The 24,006-nt window shown below is 44.1% G+C and overlaps 1 protein-coding gene across 1 annotated transcript; it reads right to left on the bottom strand.

Moving 5' to 3' along the window:
• Positions 1 to 1,519: 1,519 nt before the first annotated feature.
• MCM2 (minichromosome maintenance complex component 2) lies at positions 1,520 to 17,552 on the bottom strand. Its single transcript, XM_027864026.1, has 16 exons — positions 17,453 to 17,552; positions 15,186 to 15,430; positions 13,521 to 13,696; positions 12,856 to 13,116; positions 12,071 to 12,290; positions 11,445 to 11,652; positions 9,729 to 9,863; positions 9,071 to 9,262; positions 7,738 to 7,831; positions 7,020 to 7,270; positions 6,768 to 6,894; positions 4,964 to 5,076; positions 3,957 to 4,205; positions 3,041 to 3,223; positions 2,598 to 2,753; positions 1,520 to 2,491 (listed from the first exon to the last, which is right to left on the bottom strand). The coding sequence occupies exons 1-16, from the start codon at positions 17,456 to 17,458 to the stop codon at positions 2,381 to 2,383; spliced, it is 2,727 nt and encodes a 908-aa protein (XP_027719827.1). The 5' UTR covers positions 17,459 to 17,552; the 3' UTR covers positions 1,520 to 2,380.
• Positions 17,553 to 24,006: the final 6,454 nt, after the last annotated feature.

The raw sequence follows: 24,006 nt of genomic DNA, 5'->3' as shown, positions 1-24,006 counted from the left end.
GGAGTTTTCTTATGTCCGTCCAAATTTCACCAGTACCATTCCTCAGAGGCCTGGGGCCACACAGAACAAGCCTGATCCTTACATTCCTGTGTGGCTCCAGACCGTTAGAGGGAACAGCTGAAAGTACCCTGGAAACAATGTGGCCTAGCAATGATAGGACTTCTAAGCAGTGGGACTGTGGCAGACAGGTGAATAAATGGCTTATAGAAGCAGCTTAGGTGGATTCTGCCACCCATGGGAAAGTCACCCTTTTAGCAGTAATAAACAAGTGCTCAGGAGCCTAAGTATCCACCAAAAGATGTATGCAGAACACTGTGGAGCCATAAGGAGCTATATAAAGGTCAGCTATTATTTGTTGTTCCAAATGGCTGAACAAAGACCAAGTCACTGCAATAGTAGAGCAGAAGATGTCAGGAGATTTGAGTTTTAGTCCCACTCACTCTGATCTTAGGAACATCATTTCACTTTCTGTAATCCTGTTTTCTCCCTTGTAAAAATGAAGGTGTTGAACTGGATGACTTCCCATGTCCCCTGCAGCTCTGACATTCATTGATTCAGTGGGCCGAAGCTATATAGGGATGAAGATTTCTGAGCTGTTCCAACAGTGGAATGAAGTAGTGAGCTCCCCCATCACTGGAAGTGTTCAAGGAGGGACTAAGATATTAAAAGAGTTACTATGGAAGGTAGAAGGTTGGAATAGATAAGCTTTATGGTCTTTTCCATGCCATCTCAAATGTCCAATCTTTTTCAAACAGACTCAGATTTAGAGCTGAAAGGGACCTTTGAAGCCATCTCGTCTTATCTTGCTTATATTACAGATGAGGAAACTGAGGCCTAGAAAAGCTGTGACTTCCCCAAAGTTACTCAGGTAGTCAAGAGATAGGAATTTGAACCCAGGTTTTCTAACTCCAAAGTCAGAGATCTTTTCACTTTACCAGTCAGCAACTGTAAAGTCCTCAATCAGCCCTAGGTTAAATGTCCTTACCCACATATAGGCTAAACAAGGCATGCTATATGACTGATCTCCTAAAGAAAGAAATCCTCAAAAGAGGCTGCTAGAACCCTAAAGAGTGTGTATTTAAGACACAGTAATGATCATAATTAGAAACGGATTTTATACAGCACTTGAGTTTGCAAAAAGCTTTGCAATACACTGTCTCATTTGCATTTCATAACTCTCTGTGAGACAGGTACTACAGGTATTATCCCCATTTTACAAATAATGAAATTGAGGCTCAGAAAAGTATCTTCCTTGTGATCACATAGGTGGTGTCAGAGACAGAATTAAAGCCCACTATCTTCACAATTCCAAGTCCAGCACTCTATCATACTGCCTCCTCATTTGACCCCTGAAGCTGTCTCATGACCTTGGTAGACAAAGCAGGGTACTATCCCCAAAGATCAGAAGACTGAAGGCTCAAGGTTATACTGCTAGTTAAGTAGCAGAACTCGGGAGTTTCTGTTCTAGCACTATTTCTACTATACTCTGATGCCTCAAAGGAGAACTAAGACATTAGAATTTCCAAGTAAACATTTTAATCATCTTATGCAAAATGAAAACTACAAAAGTGAAAACACAATGTACAAAAACCATTGGTAAAAAGGAAACAACTGGGATGGGAAAAGGTGGATGTGGCAAAAACGACTGAACCTTTGGCCCTCATGATCATATAATGTAGTCACATATTTGCTGCTTGACTCTCCTCAGTTGAGGAGGGCCAGGCAGGGTCAAAATTATCCACTTTATATTGCTAGGTTTCTAATTTCTGTTCTATACAGATATTCACCTCTACCCAGATGAGTGTAAGGCAGACAGTTCTAGAAGTGATATACACTAGTTTTTCCTACTCACTTGTAACTGCTATTAAGCAGAGGATGGCACAAATAACTAAAGATGATAAATGAAATGCCAGAGTGGAAAAAAACCAGTCTTAATACGTCATCTGGCCAAAGTCAACTAAGCGCAGGGCCAGGGTATCTCATGCTTTCAGAATATTATTAAATATGAAATTTTCTCTGACCAAAATCAATAAGAGGGCACTATCTTTTAGATCACAAGGTCTTGAGCTCAAGCTCCAGAGAAGCTAGGAAGAAAAATACAAAATAGAGGCATCTAAAGCAGCAAAGGAAGAGAACATACAAAATGACCATTCCGGCCCACAACCAGTGACCTTCAGAACCACAGCCAAGGGGACCCTGGTGGCCAAGTTAAGGTGTCCGAATCCTGAACCAACAGGACTCCACCATTTTCCCATGTCCATTGGTGGTTTAACAAAGCTCTTGGGTGAGGTTTCCCTAAGGCACAAAGCAAACAGGGTGTTCAAAGCTGTCTTGACCTTCCAGAAGCAAAGTACATAATTAGCTACAGTGTCCTGAGGTCTTAGAACTGCTGGATAATCAGTTTCCGTTTCAGGTCATGGCTGAATTTATTCATTCTGAAGAGTTCACTGTCATAAAAAACAGCAAGGTTGTGGATGTTGATCTGACGAGCCTAAGAAAGACAAAATTAGGGAATTAAAGCATGCTATGTGATAGCCCATGCTCCCCAAACATGGCCCTAAGACCCAGGACAGCACATCCCTGCTCTTGGTCCCTACCTTATCCACTAGGTCCTTCTCAGGTACCTCAATGGTGTCTTGCTGGGCCCCATAGCGATTGCGCTGGTAGATCACCTGTTCTGCCACTAGCTGCTTCAGGATGAAGAGTAATAGCTCATTGTTATCCCTCCGGAACGATAAGTAACGGGCGAAGGTCTAAGAAGAAAAAAGGGACACAAGATCAACCCATGTGCTCTCAACCACTTCTCCATAGCATTAACATTCCCCATTAACCAGGTTTTTTTGCTGTGTCCCTTGCCCCCACCTCCTCTTACTTGCTCACAGCAGTGAGACCAGTCCGGCTTCCATTGACTAGAACAGCCTGGGGCAGGGTTAGGGCCCCACCTGTAGGGCCATGAGTCCCCCAACCCCCCACTGAATTCCTTCTCAGGCAAGGCTAGTTGTCTAACTGTTCCTCATCTAAACCCATATTTGTATCCCACCTTGCGCATACTGCGCATAACGCTGAACTTCTGGGTATCGATAAAGCTCTCTAGCATCACCCGGATGGCCATATTGACATCATCTTCCAGCACATAGTCCCGAAGGTGAATGCGGGCATGGGCTTCTGCCATTCGGATCATTGATTCAATGTGCCGAACCGTGATGGGGATGCTGCCTGTGGCCTGCCGGAGAGAGATCATGTTCAGGCTTTTAGCTGGAGGGAAATCTAGTAAACTAGTGTTTAGAGGAGTAAAGAAAAATAGCAAAGAAAACAGAAGAAACACTCCCTACATGTCCAACAAGTCTGGAAAAACTATCTTGGTGATGAGTAGGTCCATATCACCAAGCCTTGCATTTAAAACCCTTCATGTGACATGGCACCAGCTGCACCTTTCCGGACTTAGTTCATATTGTTCCCCTTTACACCTACTACAGTGGTACCAAAGTGAAGTAGAAATGGGATCCCTATGGGCTGAATATTGACTTAGAAAATCACGTTAACATTAAATATGCTCTTGTATTTCGTTAAATATTTCCCAATTACATTTAAATCTAGTATTACACTCTGCTTCCAGCCAAACCAGCCTACTCCCCTATTCCTAAACCTAGCGATGCATCACCTTTTTTTTGTTTCATCCAGGTTTTTCTGCCCAATGATCTTCCTCCTCACTTCAGATGCCACCACGTAGAAGAAACCTTTCCTAGACCTTAGTGTTCTCTTTGTCCTCAAATTATTACTTGCTTCCCTGTCTATATGCTATGTCCTCCAGTAGCATATGAACTTAAGGGCAGTGACTACTTCTTGTTTTTGTATACTCAGTTCCTACCACATCGTAGGTTCTTGGTAAATGCCTGCTGAACTGAACCGAAATCACCTTTCCTCCCAGTCTGAGTTTTACTCCCTAGGGTTCTCACCATGGATTCTTTCCTTAGGTCACTGTACATCTTGGCAACTTTATCCTGGTCCATCTGGTTGAGTTTTGGGTGGACCTTCTCCTTGGCATAGATGATGTACTTCTTCAGTATCTCCTGAGGTAAGGGCTCCACACCATATGTGTTTGGCAAGGCTGGTTCCGGTGCCCTACCACTGGCTACCTCCTCTTCCTTATTGCTGGGGTGGTGTTTAACGTGGCTGCCAACCACAAAGCGGGCCAGCATTTCATCCTGGTGAGGGGAAAGGTCAGTTAGGACACTTTGTTTTTCTAAACCAAATCCATATCCTGCAGCAAGTCATTCAATCATCTTAACCATGGGAAGCCAGATAGAAGAAATGAGATGAAATGACCCTGAGAAGGCAACCAATTAACCACCAGAATGATATCTCCAATCGGGTCATCCCTTTCCTTCTGCTCAGTACTACTACCATAATGAACCCAACATTCCCAAGCACCATCCAAGTACCAAAGTCAGGAGTAGCAGTGGTTCATACCCTGGAGTCTCTGGATTCCCGAAGGATGCATGGTTAGATTCCTGTGAGCTTGGCTAGCTAAAAAAATTACATCTTTATTTTCACTAACCACTAACTTCTATTTTGATATTTCCTCTTCAATTTACTATATGCATTTAACATGATTCTGAGAAGGGGGCAACAGGATTCATCAGACTTCCAAAGAGGACCATGACACAAAAAATGTTAAGAACCCCTAGTTTGGAGAGTTCTGAGGGAAGAGCACTCCACTGCATGTGGAGTCAGAAAACTTGGTTTTCAATCCTGGCTCTGACACTTACTAGCCATGTGACTAGGCAAGTCAGTTAACCTTCTAAGCCTCAGGAAACCTGTAAAATGGGAAGACAATTACCTATAATCACTCATCTCACAGGATTTTGAGGAAGGCACTATATAAACTGTAAAGTACTACATAAATGTGAGTTTTCCTTATTAATAAGCCTCACTGCTCAAATCTCTTGGAGAATAGCAGTACCTGAACAGGATCCACAGTATCCCGCACAACACACAGGACATCAAAGCGGGAGATGATGGGCTCTGTGAGATCCACATTTTCTGAGAAAGTCAATGAAGGATCATAACGCCCTCCTGCAACATAAGGGTGATTCAATTAATTCTTACTTTCCCAAGTCTGTACCTCTACTCAGCTTTCAGAACACTTTCTCCAGCCCAAGGACAAAATGGTCCATATAGATGTTGCAAAGACAAAGGTAGACATGCTATTTCTGTAAGGGTTGAATGACCTAGGAAAATAGTTCAGAGGGTCCAGCTGCTTCTCAGAGAAGAAAAGCTAGTAACAAAAAGATGTGTAGCAACACCTGAACTGCCCTGATGGAAACCTAATGCCTGCTCTGCAAGGTAGTATGAACCTGACTTCTCTCTCCCACATTTACAGAGAGAGCAGAGCGTAGATGCCGATGAAATGTAAATGCTCAATTGAGTCCCCAGGATTGCCTTCCTAGTGCCACCTCCATCCTTTTTTTATAGATCTCAAAAGCGATGTATAAGTGTAAAAAATATTTTTGTTAATCTGGGTACTACATTAAATCTACAAATTAATTTAGACAGTATCACCATCTTACTGTCTCAACCTAAGCCATGTACTTTGAACATCTCTTAAATTACTTAACTCTTCCTTTACTATTGTCTAAAGTGTTTTACAGTTGGCTTTACATAGGTCTTTGTTAAATGAAAGACCTAGTCTTTGATACATTTTATTGCTGTGATTATTTTTATTAGCTTATGGTTTTAGTGTGGTTCTCTTATATTCTGGTATCTTGTTAAACCCATTTGAATTATTATTTTGGTTCATTTTGTTGTCTGTTGGGTTTTCTAAACAAAGTATATCCACAAATGGATATTTGATATCGTCTTTGCCTTCTATGCCATTAAAAAAAAAATCTTACTGCAAAGCTAGTATTTCTAAAACTATAATGAACAGTAATGTTGACAACAGGCAGCCTTCCTTTGTCCTCCTTAGTCAGAAAGTATCTCCTCCTGCTCCATTTCAAATATTATAAGCTCTAAGTTTCAAACAAATATTTTCTCTCATATTAAGGAAACGTTATCAAAAGATAGCTATAAAATAAAAGGGAGGGGCAGCTAGATGGCGCAGTGGATAGAGCACCGGCCCTAAAGTCAGGAGGACCTGAGTTCAAATCTGGCCTCAGACCAAACACTTGACACGTTCTAGCTGTGTGACCCTGGGCAAGTTACTTAACCCCAATTACCTCACCAAAAAAAAAAAAAAAAAAAAAAAAAAAGGGAAATGCTACAGAACATAGTGGGCTCTTGAGCAGTGGGCTTGAACCTGGAAAGACCTGGGTTCAAGTGTCACCTGAAATGCTGTGAGTTGCAAATTAGCTTAACTTCTTGAGCTTGTTTCCTCTTCTGTAAACAGGGATAACATTAGCACCTCCCTCAAAGGACTGTTAAGAGGTTCAATCTTGATAACGTATGCCAAGTGCTTCACAAATCTTACACTGCTGTGTAAATGAGAGCTGTTATTTTTAGTGTTTCTAACATAAATGAACATATATTATCAGAGGCTTTATTGCACCTCTTGTTATCAGTTACTTTCCCAAACCAAAGCTGGGGAGCAGATGCCCTAACCTACTTCTAGCTGGTATAATCGTAGAGACAAGAAGGTGAAGGGCCATATGGACTCCTAGAAACGATGGCAGAATCCCTCCGACACGGTCTTCTACTGGGAGTCAAGCCCTCTCGCCAGTCTCTGTATTCAAAGGGGAAGAACCATTCCTACCCCCCAACCCTAATACCTATGGGGTTGGCAGCAGCGATGACAGTGCAGCGGGCCTGCAGGGAGGTGACGATGCCAGCCTTGGATATGGAGATGCTCTGCTGTTCCATGGCTTCATGGATGCTGGTCCTGTCCTGGTCATTCATCTGCAGTATAGGCAAGTGTCCTTCTTAGTCCACATCCCCACTCCCTCGTCTACGCCAGACTTGGGTTCAACCAAGAGCTTTTCCCATAAACCAGTTTTCAACACCTTTAAAGCCCAAGCACCCACCTTGTCAAACTCGTCAATCAAGCACACCCCTCGGTCAGCCAGAACCAATGCTCCAGCTTCTAAGGTCCATTCTCGACTGACAGGATGCCGCTGGACATATGCAGTGAGCCCCACAGCTGAGGCCCCCTGGCCAGTGGTGAAGATGGCTCGGCTAGACACTTTTTCCACATACTTAAGGAACTGCGATTTGGCTGTGCCAGGATCCCCACATAACAGCACATTGATATCACCTCGAACCTTGTGCTTGCCACCTAAAAGGAGAAAGGGATAAATGTTTGGGGGATAGGTAACACTGTCCTGGAGTGAGGAAGTGAGGAAGGTAAGAACTAGGGACTTATCAGGCAGCTGAACTCCACTGATTCCTTACTGTCACTTAGTCAGGAGGGCAATAGGGACAAAGAAGAAGCACCATACCACCGAGATAACCAGTTGATGGACAAAGACAGAGGGGAGCATCAAGGTATTATGGGGCGGGGGGGGGGGTCACTCAGACCATTTTGGCTACAGTATGAAGAGCACGAAAAGCTACCAGTTATCCCTCGTCAACACAGGCTACCTTTGAACATGTGTCCTCACCCTCAAATTGCAAACTACCAAACACATACACTTCTGTCAAACAGGTCTCATATAAGACTGCTTCTAAATAGAACGTGCACTAAAATGAGAGAGTCAACATTGAAAAAGCCACAAGTCAGCCCCATGGTACATTACCACTTACCTGGGTTTTTGGGTTCTCCTCCAAATAAAGCCAGGGCGAGGCCTCTCTTAATGTCTTCATGTCCATAGATAGAAGGGGCAATGCTAGCAAAGACCTGAAAGAATCAACCAGTGTGTGAGGCTACAGGTGCTGACAGCATTTGGAACCCCTGGAAGCTCTTACTACAACCCCAGTAAAAGCTAACCTTAGAGAGGCAGGTGATTTCTAATAAGCAATTCTGAGGCATATTCTCCAGTTAAATCAGCCAGTCAATAAACATGTATTAAGTGCCTTCTGTGTGCCAGGCATTGTCTAAGCACTGGGGATACAAAGAAAGGCAAGGCGGTCCCTGCCCTCAAGGAGCTCATAGTCTCACGGGGGAGACACGGAGAAAACAACAATGAACAGACAAGACAGAGACAGGACAAACCGGAGATGATTGACAGAGAGACGTCACTGACATTAAGGGGAATTAGGAAGGCTTTGTGCAGTAGGTGGGATTTGAGCTGGGACCTGAAGGAAGCAGTGATGAGGAGGATGAGCATTCCAAGTAAAGAATTCTTTAACCCCATGATGCCTCTTCCACTTCACTGTCTCCCCTATGCTGCTACATTAAAATGCAAAAACTCCTAGAACTAGGTAACCACATTAACTCCCTAACAGGGCTTTCTTCCTCAATAGAAAAGACTAGGGCAGAATGATAGCACTAGATGCTACGAGAGTGGGATGGACTACACCCCCCTCCCCTGAGGTGTCAGGGTTCTTTAAACTTCCTTGTAATATACCCTCTGCACACCCCCAGGAGAATGATCCTCTGCCTCTCACACAAGCATCCTGAAAGCATGATGGGAACTAGAACCTTGAGCACTATCACTTTTCCAAACAATGGCAATATTATAAGCCTCTATGACACTTCACAGACAGTCATTCATCTCTCGAGGTGAAGATAATAATACGGTGAAGGACCACTGCGGGGAAACAGGAGCTAGAACCCTAAGAGGTCCTGGTTTCCATGTCAGCATACACTTAGCCTGCAGACACTAAGGCACTACAGGCCTTCAAAGGTCCGTTCCTCTGGTTTGGTGATGTGTCAGCTCCACACAGTGGAAATAAAATTATCTGCAGTTATGTGCCCCCAAAATTAGGGATCTCAGCAACTCTGAGACATTCTGTCCTATCTTATGGGTTTCTTGGACATACCCACAGTTCACTCGAGAGCCAATATACTCACTGACCACTTTGGGGAAAGGACAAATCCAGAATTAAAGACTCAGACAGGAGAGGTCAAGGTGATTCAGTGAAAAGATTTTAACTGCTAAACATCTCCACAACAAGATTTCTCCACCCAACTCACCTTCTCTCCAATCTGCTGATCCTTAGAGAGGCTAATAATAGTCTTCACATCCTCATCAGTCAGTTCCCCTACAGCTACTTTGTCATCCTTCTTGGCCACATGATTGGCCAAGATAACCGTAGCAAAGACAGGGAAGCCATTAGCAGTGTTAAGGGAGCCATCGTAGTTGTTGTGGTAGATGCCTGTCAGCTCCTGAATGGGAAAAAAGGAAGTGGTCAATGGCCCTTTTGGAGGAGCAAGGCTAAGAGTTAGATCCCACCCCACAGCTGGCCTCCACCAATTTATTATTTTTCCTTAAGCCCTCTAATCCTGAAGTACCAAGATTAGAAAATTATTTAGAACTATAGGGGAAATAATTCCAAACTCCATTATCCAAGTTATTTATCTAACCAGGGTACAAATAAATAAGCTGTCCTGCCCTAAATTATTCAATGAATGAATGGCAGAGCAAGGTTCCACTCTGTTGTTCTCATCATCATCTTCACCCCAGGCTTCTTCATTTGACTGGTTCAAGTTATATATGCAAATGCACATTTCACCCATTACAAACACTGCCACACCCATCTTTCCCCCAACCTGTACCCACTCTTCTGCATTTCCCAGTGTGTGGTCCGGAGGTGAAGGTGGCTCAGCCCCCCTCTTTCTCCCGCTCACTCACAATTTCATCTCCTGGCTTGCAGCTGTCTACTAGATCGGCAAGGAGGATGGCATCTTTGGACCGAGGAAGCCTGCCCGCAGCCACTTTCCCTGGACTCTCTTGGATTCGGATGCGCTGGTAGTTTTGGTAGATTGTCTAGAGAAGACAAAGGATGCTCTAGTGAGAATCCTAAAGCACTGCTCTCTAGTCATGCCATTACCCTGCTCAAAAAACTATGGCTGCTCATCAATGCCTATACAGGATCAAGTCCCACCTCCATAGGAAATTCAAAGTTTATGCCCTAGCCCCAAACAGCCTCTAGCTGTTTATCTTCTGTCATCTATATATACAATATATTCCAGCTGTACTCAAACACTTGCGATTCTCCTAAAAACTCTTCATTTTCCCACTGCCCCACCTTTGCTCACTGTTCCTTCTACCTGAAATGCCTCCTTCCTCATCACTGTCTATCAAAATCCTACCCATTCTTCAAGTTTCAGTTCAAAGCAGCATCTTTCATAAAATCTTCCCAATCTCTCAGGATTTATGGTCTCTGCTTTCCTCCAAATCCCCAAAACATTTGAACCTCTTACAGCACTCAGTATCCTCCTTTGTATGACACTTATTTCTTTAGCTACCTTACTTGAGGGTAAGGACCCTCTCTTTGTATTCCTTCGGTGCCTGTCACATAGTGTTGAATGCTGCAGGTGCTTAATATTTAATGTAACTGACAAAGCAAACTTAATAATTCCCTCCGCCTCTGGGACAGTAATGCCTTATATTTGTTATGTTGCACTTTTAATCTGTCAAAGCTCTTTCATCTACATTATCTCATTTTATCCTGATGATATCCCTGTGGAATTGGCCAGGATACACAGATATGGATATTTATGTTGATATATCTGAAGAAACCAATATAGTTAGGATAAATGACTTGCTGAAAGTCTTACAACTAGTTAGGATGGGAGCCAAGACAAGAACCCATGTCTCACTCTTCATGCCACAGCCCTATATAGGGGCACACAGAAAGTAAAGACTTTCTATCTACCCTGACATGCCCTTCTCCAGAAGGCTTCTCCAATAAAAAAGTCATGGAGGATCACTGCTGACCTTCTGACTTCTCATTATTTCCTTCTACTGGTCAATCCTTCCCAGTCCTTCAGGGAGCAGTGTTACGTGTAAATGACAGATGAAGATGAAGGCAGAAAAGATGTGACTTAACCAAGGTCACCTGGTGATGCTGCAGGTGAGGCTGGCCAAATGCCTCTCACTCATATCCACCCAGACACTCCAGGAAGCACAGGAAGGGATCACTCATGCTATGGATGCATGCTAAGATTTCTCTTTTTAAGAGGAAGGGCAATTACACTCAGGGAATACCCCACCACATGCCCCGAGCAGTCAAAATGACTGCTTCATACTGCCTAGTTAGTTTTCCTCCAGGCAGACTATAGTAGTAATAGAATAATTATAATAATAGCTAATGTTTATAGGGCATTTACTATGACCAGGCACTGTGCTAAGCACTTTACAAATATTATCTCATTTGATCCTCACAACAACTCTGGAAGATAGGAGCTGTTATTATCCCCATTTTACAGATGAGGAAACTGAGGCAAACGAGGCAAAGTGACTTGCTCAGGGTTACACAGCTAGCTAGTGTCTGAGACTGGATTTGAACTCAGGTCTTCCTGACTCCAGGCCTGATGCTCTATCCACTGAACCACCTGTGCTCACCTCTTCCATGTTGACTTCAAAGGGACCAGCGGACTGGCATTCAGGACAGGAGCCGGGCTTCACCTCCTGGTTTTGGGACTGACAAAATGGCCCCAGGACAAAGTTGCATTTGTTGCAGTTGTACTTGACCATGCTGAGTTGAGGCAGGACTCCTGTGCAGCTGGTCACCACTCCACTGGTTCGGATTAACTGGTTCAGGTGCAGCTGCCTATAGGAAGGAGAGGAGGGTGGGGAAGGAAGAAGAACCACTCAGAGGCCACAGGCGAACTGGCTCTGGCCGGGGCCACTCCTCAGAGTAGGCCAAGGCCGGGAAGGACCAGAGGACTCTCATTCAGGGCACACAGAAATCCTGTTCCAGAAAACGAAAGCCTCAGCTGCCCCACTGGGCAGAACTAGCCAGATCTATCTTCATTTATCCCTGCACAAGACAGAACTCTTCAGGATTTGTTCCCCTAGGCATTCTAGGTAGACTTTAATTTCTCATCCTACTATCCCATCCAGGTCTAGAAAGGGTGAAGTAAACCCCACAGAGGCCCAGCTTTCAGAAGGTCTAGCAGAAGAAACTGGTAAGCAATCCCCGTCACCCGTTCCCCTGAGGACCCTGGCTCTGCTTCCCTCCTTCTCACCTGAGGGAGCGCAGTTCCTCCACTAGGGGAAGGTGAGAGATACGGACGTGGATGTGACTGGCAATTCGGTCGTACTTTGGGTACATGGCCAACACCACCTCTCGGGCAGCTTCGTCAAAGATCCCAAGGAGCTCTGCTGGTGCCTCGGGTAAGAAGTAGGCCAGGACATGTTCCCGGGCAGCCAGGTCTTCATAGTTTACTACCAAGCTTTCCCTGTTCTCTGGTGAGGTGGAAAGATGAACGAATGGAGAGTAAGTAGTAAGTGCTTACTAACACCAAGCACTCTGTTAAGTCCTGGGATGCCAGCAGAAAAAGCCAGACAGTCGCAGCTCTCATAGAGCTCACCCACTAATTAGGAGATACCACGCATGTATGAGAGGTCAGAAAGGTGCAACTGCAGGGGGGACACAAAAATGGTTTTAGAATTCCAAGGCAGCTTTTCTCTAGGGTCCTGAGCAATGCAGGCAGGTTTCCTTCTACTTACGTTGGGGAGAACATGGCCCTAACTCGAATTCGGCCATGCTAGAGTCAGGACAACACGCATGGAGAAAGAGCACAGAGCAAGAATTCTCAAAAACCATGTACTCAAGGTCTAGCTCTGCTCACTTCAGCTTGGTGAAGTGCCCTGTGTCCTAATTTATCCGTTAAAGGGCTAAAAACAGCATCTTGTTAGGAGAACAGAAAATAGAAAACTAGATGTGCAATGTATTTTGAAAGGGAGAAAACATGAGAAATGGGATGGGGTCTGAGAGCAGGGGAAAGAGAAGGGAGCCCTGGCCATGTACCTTTACACATGTCGCTAATTCGCTCCTTGAAGACGTTGTGACCGTGTCCATCCACATGAGTGCGTAAAAAGTTCTTGAATCGATGGTGGATCTCCAGTCGAGGGCCTGCCATGCTCACCCACTCCCGAACGGTGTGGCCTTTCAAGTCCTCTAGATTCTCAATGCTCTCTATCATGTCCTCCTCCTCCTCTCCCTCCTCTGTGCCCCGCTCCACCAGGCGCCGCTTCCGGGCTGGCCGTTCCTCATCTTCTTCATCACTATCTGAGGACCATAAGGAACAAGCCGGTCAGCCTCCTCTGTCTCTCCCTTCGTCTAATTCATAGCTTCCTTCCACCAGATCATTCCCTCTCAACCACCAATCCAGTGTGCTCCCTGGGGCCATACCCACCTTTCCCATTATTCAGTGAATAGATCACCTGCAGCCATTAACCTACAGCTGAGAAGGGCAAAAAAGTTTGAATACCATGGAAATCATGGTAGCCCCAAAGGAGATGGACTTGTTGAATGGCAAGTCTCTTTAACTGAGCATAAATACCATCTTCCTTCCCCTCTTTCTCTTCTTCCCTCCAAAGGTTTATCCCCAAGCCCTGGGACGGGAAGAGATAATAAAAATCAAGCACTTTTAGGCGCTTAGTCCCAAAAAGCAAGAAATCCGAAGTATTTACCATAGAGCAGCCCTCGGCGCATGCGCCCCAAGCCTCGGTCAGTCTCCCGGTCTCGCTGCCGCATCACCCGCTCAGCAGCTTCCCTCTGGCTGGCTGTCAGCTCCTCCACATCTTCATCATCGAGGGCTAACCCTTCTGCCTCATAGGTGTCTAGCTCGGGAATGGCTCGGTAATCCCTAGGGAGACCCAAGAGCAAGTAGAGTTAGTGCAGAGGAAAGACAACGCAAGTTCTACAGTCACGGACACAGAGGGCTCACGTGGCTAGCCTTAGGGCTACAAAGGGTAATTGTCTCATTCATAAGACCTCACGACCCCAGAGATCAAAAAGCACTTTATTAATGGATACAGACATTTATGACTTAAAGTTAGGGATGTTTAGACAACATCAATCTTTACAGTCAGTATCAAGGTAGGCAGTTGTGCTCTCCCACACATCATCTTTTGATGCTGCTGTCAGAGAAAGAATATTGTATGAAAAAAGCACTGCTAAGATCCAATACAGAATCTCTGATGTCTGTAGAGCAGTATGTCTGCATAATTACAACATAATGCTCAAAATATAGGGTGTTCCAAAAGTCTTGGTGCAGTTTTTGCTTAATAACTATAATATATTATCTCAGCAAAGGGAAAATGACTCGCAATTTTATTAATCTCTTCTTTGACTTTCAAATTTTCCATTTTGGCGTTTAAGTTTTAAAAATTTGTTGGTTATCTAATTTTTATTAGTTGCATGTCCAGTTCATTGACCTGCTCCTTCTCTTCTGCTGATGAAAGTGATGGAATCCTAATAAAGCTGCCCCCAGCCCCAATATTCTAACTTCCTAATGGGCCTCACTGAACAACAGGCACGTCCTGATTTGACCACACAATCTGGCTTTAACCACATCATAGGCTCCCAGGCTCAATACAGACACTGCCCCTAGCTAGCCACTGCCCCCAGATCCAGTTCATATATTTGAACAGATATGTTCTTGTACTCAACCACAATCACATTAGCATTTAGCCTAAGACAGGACCACAATACCTAACTATTCACCTTGACTAGACATGACCATAATAGGTAGCCAATCAGAAAGCAACACCACCAGGATGTTTGATCACTGAATCATAGAAAGGAGCCCTCCCCATTACCTAATCCGTTAACAAACTGCTCCTGCCTTTTTAATATTCATAGTTTTTGTTGTGTAATCAGCATCATTACATTATAAAATTGCCTATTTTACCTTACTAAGTTGCTGGTTCTTCTTGGAACCTAGCCTGCTTCTGAGGGGCGTCAATTTTCAATAAACGCCTATACTTGGATTAGAGGTGGTCTGACTTTGAATTCTTTGAGATGGTCCCACCACAACACACCATGAAACCTCAACAGATATACAGATATACACCAGATAAAGAGACATACATTTCCCCCTAAGGATAGCTAAGGCTACATCCAAAAAATTCTAGTATGTTGTTTCAGTGCTATCATCATTTCCATATATTATGGAAGGGAAACTGACACAGGGAGAAGAAACTTGCTAAAAAAGCAGTGACAGATGGAATTAATCCCTGGTATCCTACCTGACTAGCCAGTCCTAAAGAATAGGGTTCTGGTCTAGAATACTCTCAAATGCCCTGATCCTCCCACCACCAATTCTGCTCCCCTCCCACCCCCAAACCTCTCACCTCTCCATTCCATCCCCAATAAGCTCTTCTCCATCCTCTTCCTCTTCATCAGGAAGCCCTTCAGTGCCCAGAAGACCTTCTGATTCATCTTCAAATGGTGGCAGGTCTCTGCCAGGGCTGGAGGTCAAAGCATCAGTGCCCCCACGCCGGGAACCTCGCCCCGGGCTGGATGTCAAACCATCACTGACACGTCTGTATCTTCGGGCTGGACTGGAGGAGGCTATATTTAAAGACTCTGAGGAATCCTGAAAAAGGACCAGAATGGTCAACAGTTCTGCATTTGTGTAGAGGCAGTGACAAGGAGGCTTTCACAGAAGGGCTTGTTTTGGCAAGAAAGCTAGGGTCAAGAAGAGGATCTATGGGGTGAGAACTGAAGTATAAGGAAATAAGTTTTCTTTACCCTTACTTTAGGAAAGAATCCTGCAAAGTAGAGATTTCCTTTTAGATCAATTATTTTTCAGGTTAAAAAAAAAAACTTCTGTCAAAGCAGAGAAGGTAGAAATAAAAGGGAGATAATAAATTGGGGCACTTTCAGCCCTGGTGCCAATTCAAGTTGTAGGTGAGAATGCTAATATAGGGAAAAAAACAAATAGGCTAACAACACCTAAGTGCATTGGAGGGATGAGGCACCAGCCTGGGTGAAGGAAATTAATGGTAGAGAATCCGGGAAGACTTTTGGTAAATAAACATTTATTAAGCACTGGTTAGATTATCAGCTCTCTCCTACCCCTGAACTTAGGCAAAGGGAAAAAAAAGTCTCTGTTCTCAGGGAGTTTACCTGTTACTCAGGGTAAATGGGTAAATATACAGATAATTACAAAATATTAAGTACATCAAAGACTCAGAGGAAAGGCTCTTTAAGGCAATGAGTAGAATGCTTCTTTTTAGTCTGCTCAGCCCCGGCAGCCTCCTCCTCACTTTTATAAGCCTGGCTAAACAAGGTCTTTCTAACTCAAGAGAAGCCCCCTTCCTCACAGCTCCCTATGGGTGTACTGCCATCCCCCCTTCCTTCTTCACCTGTTGAATTTCTATCCATTCTCTAAAGCCCAAACTCTAATGCTCCCTCCTCCAGGAAGCCGCAGGATGCTCTTCTTCCTGATTCCTGTTTCTTGGAAGCTCCCATTCCTCCCCCTTCAAAGCTCAGCTCAAGCACCACATCCCTCCAGAGGCTTTTTCTGAACTTGTTAGTACTTCCCCCCCCTACATTTGAAATTTCTTTGAAATATTTTGTAATTATCTGTATATTTACCCATTTACCCTGAGTAACAGGTAAACTCCCTGAGAACAGAGACTTTTTTTTTCCCTTTGCCTAAGTTCAGGGGTAGGAGGGGGCTGGTAATTTAACAAGTGCTTAATAAACGTTTATTTACTAGAAGTCTTCCTGGATACTCTACCATTAATTTCCTTCACCCAGGCTGGTGCCTCATCCCTCCAATGCACTTAGGTGTTGTTAGCCTACTTGTTTTTTTCCCCCTATTAGGGTTTACGTTCCAATGAGAGCAAAGACTGCGTCTCCTCTAAACTACCTCTATCTAGGTCTTTTTTTGAGTCACAGACCCTGGCACCTGGAGTTCGGGGATCAGGACTTCCCTAGGAATCCTGGTTCTACTGATTGTTTACTAACTGTATGACCCTGGGCAAGTCACCCACTTTTCAGGGCCTAGGGCTCCTCTCTCATCTCTAAAATGAAATAATCAACTTGAGACATTTAACTCGTCTGACTCATTTCAATGCATATATATATACACATATGGAAACTGGACCAGAAGAGAAAGAACAGACTTCTAGTCTACTCTCTTTCTACCCCTGCAGATTGTCCCCGCCCCCCACCCCAAGACCACTCTCCTGCCCCGCCCCCACCCATGCTTCCCCTCTCACCCACCCAGTTACCTCCACCCGATAATGACTTCCCACTTGCCCCCCCAACCTAGTGGGCTAGTCCCTACAGTTCCGTCTGCAGGTGGGGGCCTCATCCCCACTAAGACTGCAGGGCCCTAAACAACAGGCGCTTAATAAATGCCTGTGGAACCAATGCACAACCTTCCCCTCCCCCCACTCGTAGGAGGCGCAAGGGCCCCTCGCCTGCTCACTGCGCATGCGCAACATGCCCAAAGTTTTCTCATTTCCCCCACCACCCCTCTTTTCTTTCTCTATTTCATCGCAGCCCCAACCGAGTCCCTCAAAGCCCCCGTATCCGCTTCACGGGTCTCCCTCCGTCACGTTCCCCCCGTCTCCCGGCCTCCAGGTTGGCCGTGCTCCCCGCTCACCGCCATAGTTGCTTCAGCTCAGCTACCCGACCCGCAGTTCCTTCCTTCCCGGGCAAGTAGCTTTCGCGCGAAAAAGCCCACGTGACCCGGAGGAGCCCGCGAAACGTGATGAATAATCAATACGCTCCTCGGCGCAAGTCATCAATATGTATGATGGAGGCGGCTAGGAGGCGGGCCCAGAGGCACTCCAGCCAATCCGATGCCGTCTTGAGCATTAAGCCCCGCCCCCTACCGCCTTGCGGCTTGGCGCGGGAGCCTGGATTCCTCTCAGCTCCGCATCCCCCCGCCCCTCGCCTCCTCTCCCGCCCCCAGCCACTCTCCAAGCCAGCCTTCCTATAGGCTAGGCTTCCTCCTAACGGCTCGAGCCGAACCGGGCGTGCGTGGCCCGGAGACGGGCCCCCAGTCTGCCCCGAGGCCGCCCTGCGCATTGCCCTGCGGTTCTGACCAATACCCTCATGCCTGGGTCTCTGCGCTGGACCAGAGGCCTCGGACTCGGAATCCAAGCCCCAAGCCTCCTCCCCCAGCCTCAGTTTACTCTTCGAGAACATGGGTGCAGTAAGAGTTGGACGGCACCTCCTGGGCCCGCTCGGGGCAGAGACCTTGGGAAGGCCTGCAGATGGCAGCTGATTGTGTTTTTTAAATAAAACTAAGTGGATAGGTTATTATTTATGGGAAGAGAAATCAGGAACCTCCGGGTGAAGCTGCGTCTCATTCGGACCCGGGCAGCAAGTTTGCATCAAGCTTGCACCGGCGGGATCTCAGGGAATCCGGCCCTGGAAAGAAGGCCAGGGCTATGGAGGCTGCATTAGATTTTACAGCTTTGTTGGGAGTCCCTGGGACATTGACTGGAGCCTTGGACCCAAGAGAAATAATGCGGTTATTAATGAGGCCACAGGATACCTACTTGTTTTGAACTGTGAACTTCTTTGTCTGGTCACAACCTTTTTTCATTCCACCTTTCCTTATGATCCTTTATGACCCCTGCCCTCATTCTTTGTCCTCTCAGTCCCTCCACCCTTTTATGTAAAGGTGGAAATTTTCTGAGAGTGGCAAGAAACGTATTGGAAAGTATGCCTAAGAAATAAGTGATGAGGCAGAACCTTCCAGGTTCTATACATGGGAAACCTCAAAAAATGACATGTCACTGCCTTGAGAGTTACCCTCGCTTTGGAGTTTGGGCCTACCCTGCCTCTCCAAGGCCATCGCTAGTCGTCCTGATCCATATCTGCCCACTGGACTCAGATGGCTCTGGAGGAGAAAGTGAGGCTGGTGACTTTTTACAGCCCTCCCTCACTGTAATCCAATTCACTTTCATGTCCTGGCATCACCTTCCTGATGTCATGGTCTTTGAGCAGGAAGGACAAACAATGAGCTGGGAATGAGAACAAATCCAGGAGCATGATAAGATAACAAAGATAGTCTTTGACAACTACAACTGAATCCCCTCTTACTGATGATCAAGCTAGGAGGGGATTAAAAGTGGGAAATGGAAGGAAGGTGGTGGAAAGCAGATGCCATGGAAGGCTTACAGCTTGGTCAGACGTCAGAGATACCAAGGCCCTGCCCTGCGTCCCAGGCTATCGCCAGTCATCCTGATTTTTGTCCTACCGCTGGATGTCAATGACTCTGAAAGGGAGAACCAGGCTGATGACTTTCTTAAATCCACTTCCCCTTCAAGTCAGGTCATCACCCCATGGTGTCATTGGTCCTCTTTGAAAACAAAGAACAAACCACAGCGTCAACCCTCCACCCTTAAGTACTTTCCCCTCTGCAAGCTACGCTCTCCTCTCTTCCCTAGTTGAACCCCTTGGTGAACCAATTCCATTCTATCATTTATCCTTGAATCTGCTTGTTTTATCCATAGCCAAATCCCAAGCCTACATTACTCACATCTCTTGCTCCTCCTATTCATGGGCTTTGAATATGATGCTGACTGGGCCCCGCTACAATTAGTATCTAATTTCAACAGGGTCTGCATTACAGTGAGGCAAACATTTTTTTAATAAGTTTTTGGCAATGTCTTATTTTTTATATCATCAAATTTATTATCCTCAGTATCCCTCCCATCAAGATATTGAGAGACACACAGTTTTCCAGAACTAAGGCCCAGTAAGCAGGCTGTGTCCTGAGCTTGGCATAATAACAATCCTTTGCATTCACCCTCTTGGTGATCTCAGCCACAGCAAAATCCCAGAAATGTTTCTAGTCATGAAGCCCTGCTGTGAATCAAACGTCACATTGTTAATGTTACCCCTCATTATTAGGGCTAAAACTCACTGTGTAGCCATAGGTATAAGTATTGAGATCTCGCCACACTGCCTCAGGTGCCCCCACTAGGGACTGGGCTCTGGCACCTGTGTCCTCATTTGCAAGCCATTTCCTCACTTTGAAATTAAACTTCAGTTTGATTCCCGACTCCTGTCTCTAGCCTACACTTCGGCTCCGGCCATCCACAGGTTAGAGGCTGGCTCTGGGACTGTTGATACTCTCCCATTCTCCTCCCAGACAGCGATCCCATATAACAAATAGTTTTTTAAAGAGGAAATAAATCAGCCCAGCTGATATACTGAAAAAGAAAACACATGCACTGTGTAACCCATGTGGCCCTCCAACCTCCACAAAGAGGTGGGTTGGGAATATCCTCTCATATCTCTTCATTCTAGTCATGCTTGAGCTTTATAATTTTGTCACATTCACTTCCACAATCCCTCCAACATTGACTGTTGCCATTTTTGGTCATCTATGCCAATTTGCAGGGTGTGAGACAACACTTCAGGGTGGCTTTGATTTGCATTTCTCTTATCAATGATGTTAAGTATATAGTTATAAATACTTGCAATTCTTTTGAAAACTCTTCATATCCTTTGACCACCTATCTACTGGAGAAAAGCTATTAATTTTGTGTGTGTGTGTGTGTGTGTGTGTATACACATACATTATATGCATGTAATTTATAAATCTTAGATACAAACCCTTATCAGAGAAATTTTATACAAAAACTTTTTTTTCCCATTCGACCTTCTTATCCTAGGAACATTAATTTTGTCTGTGCAGAAAGAAGCTTTTCAATTTCATCTAATCATAATATCTATTTTATCTTTTGTTATTGCCTTTATTTCCTACCCATAGCTATAAGAAGCATATGATCTACTTCTCTTCTAAATTTTTTATAGTATGATCTTTAATATTAAGGTCATGTATCCATTGAGTGAGTATTATAGAATGTGATATAAAGTGCTGGTCTGAGGCTAATTTCTGCCAGACTGCTTTCCAATTTTCCTAGTAGTTTTTATCTATAAATTTATTTCCTAGGTAATTTATGTTTTCCACTTTATCAAACACCAGTTTATTGCATTCCATTGTTTCTGATTCTTTCTTCTCTAGTCTGTGATTTATCTCTTTATTTTTCAACCAATACCAGATGGTTTTAATGACTGCTGCTTTATAATATAGTTTAAGGTCTTTTTCTCTTCATCCTTATTTCTTTTCATCATTTCCTCAGATAGTCTATATTTCTCATTTTTTTCCAAATGAACTTTGTTATTAATGTATCAAGTTCTATAAAGCATCCCCCTCATAATTTGATTGGGATAGCATTAAAAGTATGCATTAATTTTGCTAGTATTATCATTTTTAATATATTGGCAGGGCATAGCCATGAGCACTGAATATTGTTCTAGCTATTTAAGTTGTTCTTTATTTCTTTAAGGAGCACTTTGGAATTGGCTCTGTACAAGTCTTTTATGTGCTTTGGTAGGTCAATCGCCAGATATTTTATGTGTTTTGTAATCATTTGGATTTCTCTTTCTATTATTGCTTCTTGAATTTTATTATTATATAGAAATGTTGATTTTTGAGGATTTATTTTGTAGCCTGCAAAATTGCTGAAACTATTAATTATTTCAATTAATATCTTTCTGATTCCTTAAAATTTTCCAAATATACTACATCATCAGCAAATTGGGATAGTTTTATCCCCTCTTTACCTATCTTTAGGCCTTGAATTTCTTTCTCTCGTCTTATTGCTAGCATTTCCAGTACTGTATCAAATACTAAAGAGGAGAATGAGTATTCTTACTTCACTCCTGTATTTGTTGGAAAAGGTTCTAGTATATCCCCATTATATGTAATGCTTACTTTTGGATAGATGCTATTTATGATATTACAAACATTCTATTTCTTCTTAATGGGTTCACCAGCCACTCTCCACAACAGTGGTTTCAAATCTCCTCTTTCTTCAAGCATCCCACAGCACCCCTTCCCACCACCTTTTTAGTTGAGGACCTAGGGTCAACTTGACTGACAAGAAAACAAAGAGCTCCTCCTTCCCAACACGTTCTTTCACATCCATTACTGAGAATTCTTCCCCCACTATTTCCTCCTTCGCTCTGGGCTCAGATGAAGAAGTAGCCCTTCTCTTTACCAAGGCAAACCTCTCTATATGTGCCCTTGATTGTATCCCCTATTCATCTCTCCAGCCTATTATCCCCACTGTCATCTCCATTCTTTCTCTTATCTTCAAGAGATTCCTATCTACTAGAAGGAAAAGGCCTCTGCTGCCTACAAACATGCCTATATCTTTCTCACACTTAAAAGTCTCTCACTTGATCCCACCCACCATACTCATGAACTTTCATCCTATACCAATGCTCCCCTTGATGACTAATCTCTCTGAGAAAATAATCTACACTTAGGACCTCTACACCCTCTATTTTCACAACTTTCTAAACCCTGTATAATCAGGCTTCCAGTCTCATCATTTAATAGAAACTTCCCACTCCAAAATTACTAATGATTTCTGAATTATGAAATCAAATGGCCTTTTCTCGATTATCATCCTTGACCTCTCTGCAGCATTTGACATTGTTGATCACTTTCTCCTCTTGGATACTATTAAATAAGTGGATTTTTTGAGAGCTAAGAGTGGTCTGTTAGGAATTGACATAACTAACTCCATTTTGTTCTGTATTTGTGATTTTGCTGTGTATGACCCCTGCATAAACTACAGAACCAGTTGCAACAAGTGGTTTCCTTCAGTGTCTTCTTTCCTCCCCTAATTGGTACAAAAGACTTAATTGCTACAAAAGGACTTCCGCAGCCCAAAGAATGTTTCCCTTCTTTATCCTGTCTGACATAATGTATAGTTCCTTTTGATTTAGTACAACTAGCTATGCTAACAAGGGCACATTCCCTTTTCTACCTCCTGTAGCTAGGGAGATACATTTTCCTTAATGAGCACACTTTTTTCTTTGTATAACCAGTTGCTCTATAATAAGCAGCCATCTTTTCTTCTTTGTCTTGTATAAATACTACTAGCTGAATTGTGAATGATACACATTTCCATCAATTGCTGATGGAGTGTGTCATACTCTGAGAGAATGAGCTACAGTAAAAATGTCTCTTTCTCTTGCTGGGTTATTGACAATGGTTATTTAATGGATTCATGCAACGATGCACTCTCCTCTAGGTTTTCTTGACCTTTCTTGGTCTCACCTGGCTCTTCTCTTAATAACTGCTCCATCTTGGTCTCCACTACTGACTCTTCAAACATGTCATGCCCACTAACTATGGGTGTCCCCCAAGGTTCTGTCCTGGGATCCTTTTTTCTTTTTGCCTATGTTGTCTCTCTTGGTGATGTCATCAGCTCTTATAAGTTCAATTATCATCTCTATGCAAGTGATTCCCAGATCTGTATATTCAGCTCTATTCTTTCTCCCAAGCTGCAGTCACTCATCTCCAACTGCTTTTTAAACATCTCAAACTGGATTCCCATAGGCATCTTTTTAAAAAAATCTTGTTTCATTTCTTCAAAGAATCCTAAGAGATCTTCTGGTCAAGCTGTATTTTTCTTTGAGGCTTTGCTTGTAGGTATTTTGGGATTATTCTTCTCTTCTGAGTTTTCAACTTGGGCATCCCTGGCATCATAATAACTCTTCATCTTTTATTGTTTACTTATTTTTCCAGCCTTACTTCCTAGATGGGGATTTTGCATCAGGGCCAGCCTCTGCACCCTCTGGAAGATTGTTGTGACCTCCCTTATTTCTTTTTCTGCCACTGGGTCATAGAAACAGTGCTGCAACCCCATTTTTCACCCAAGGTCTGGCTCTGAGATTCTGTCCTACATAGAGCAATAGAACTATGTCTTCTGCAAAGAGGAGCTGCCTCCTAGATCCCTCTCATGGGGTGGGGGGTGGGGGAGGGCATTGAGCTAAGGTCTCCTTTCCAGGGTTACAGTGATAAAGCTGCGGCCACTAAACCCAAGGGCTGAGACCAAGATGCCAATCCCCTCATTCTGCTTCTCAGGTCTGGCTTACCCCTGTTCCATCGTGACTCACCCCTGTTCCACAGTTCCTGTTATGGTCACTTGTCTGTGGTTTGAGTTTGTGATCTTATGCTGGAAAGATGACTTACCATGATTTCATTTTAGATTTCTGATTACAGTTTGTTCTGGTGTTTATCTGATATCTTTGTTTATGTAGTCATTGGGGGAGCTGGGCTGCAATGCTTCCTCCTACTCCGCCATGTGGGCTGGTCCTCCCTGTTGGCATCATAAA

The sequence above is a fragment of the Vombatus ursinus genome, unplaced genomic scaffold (assembly GCF_900497805.2).
Source record: "Vombatus ursinus unplaced genomic scaffold, bare-nosed wombat genome assembly UNPS02014773.1, whole genome shotgun sequence".
NCBI classification, from domain to species: domain Eukaryota; kingdom Metazoa; phylum Chordata; class Mammalia; order Diprotodontia; family Vombatidae; genus Vombatus; species Vombatus ursinus.
This window is presented reverse-complemented; position numbering and strand designations above follow the sequence as displayed.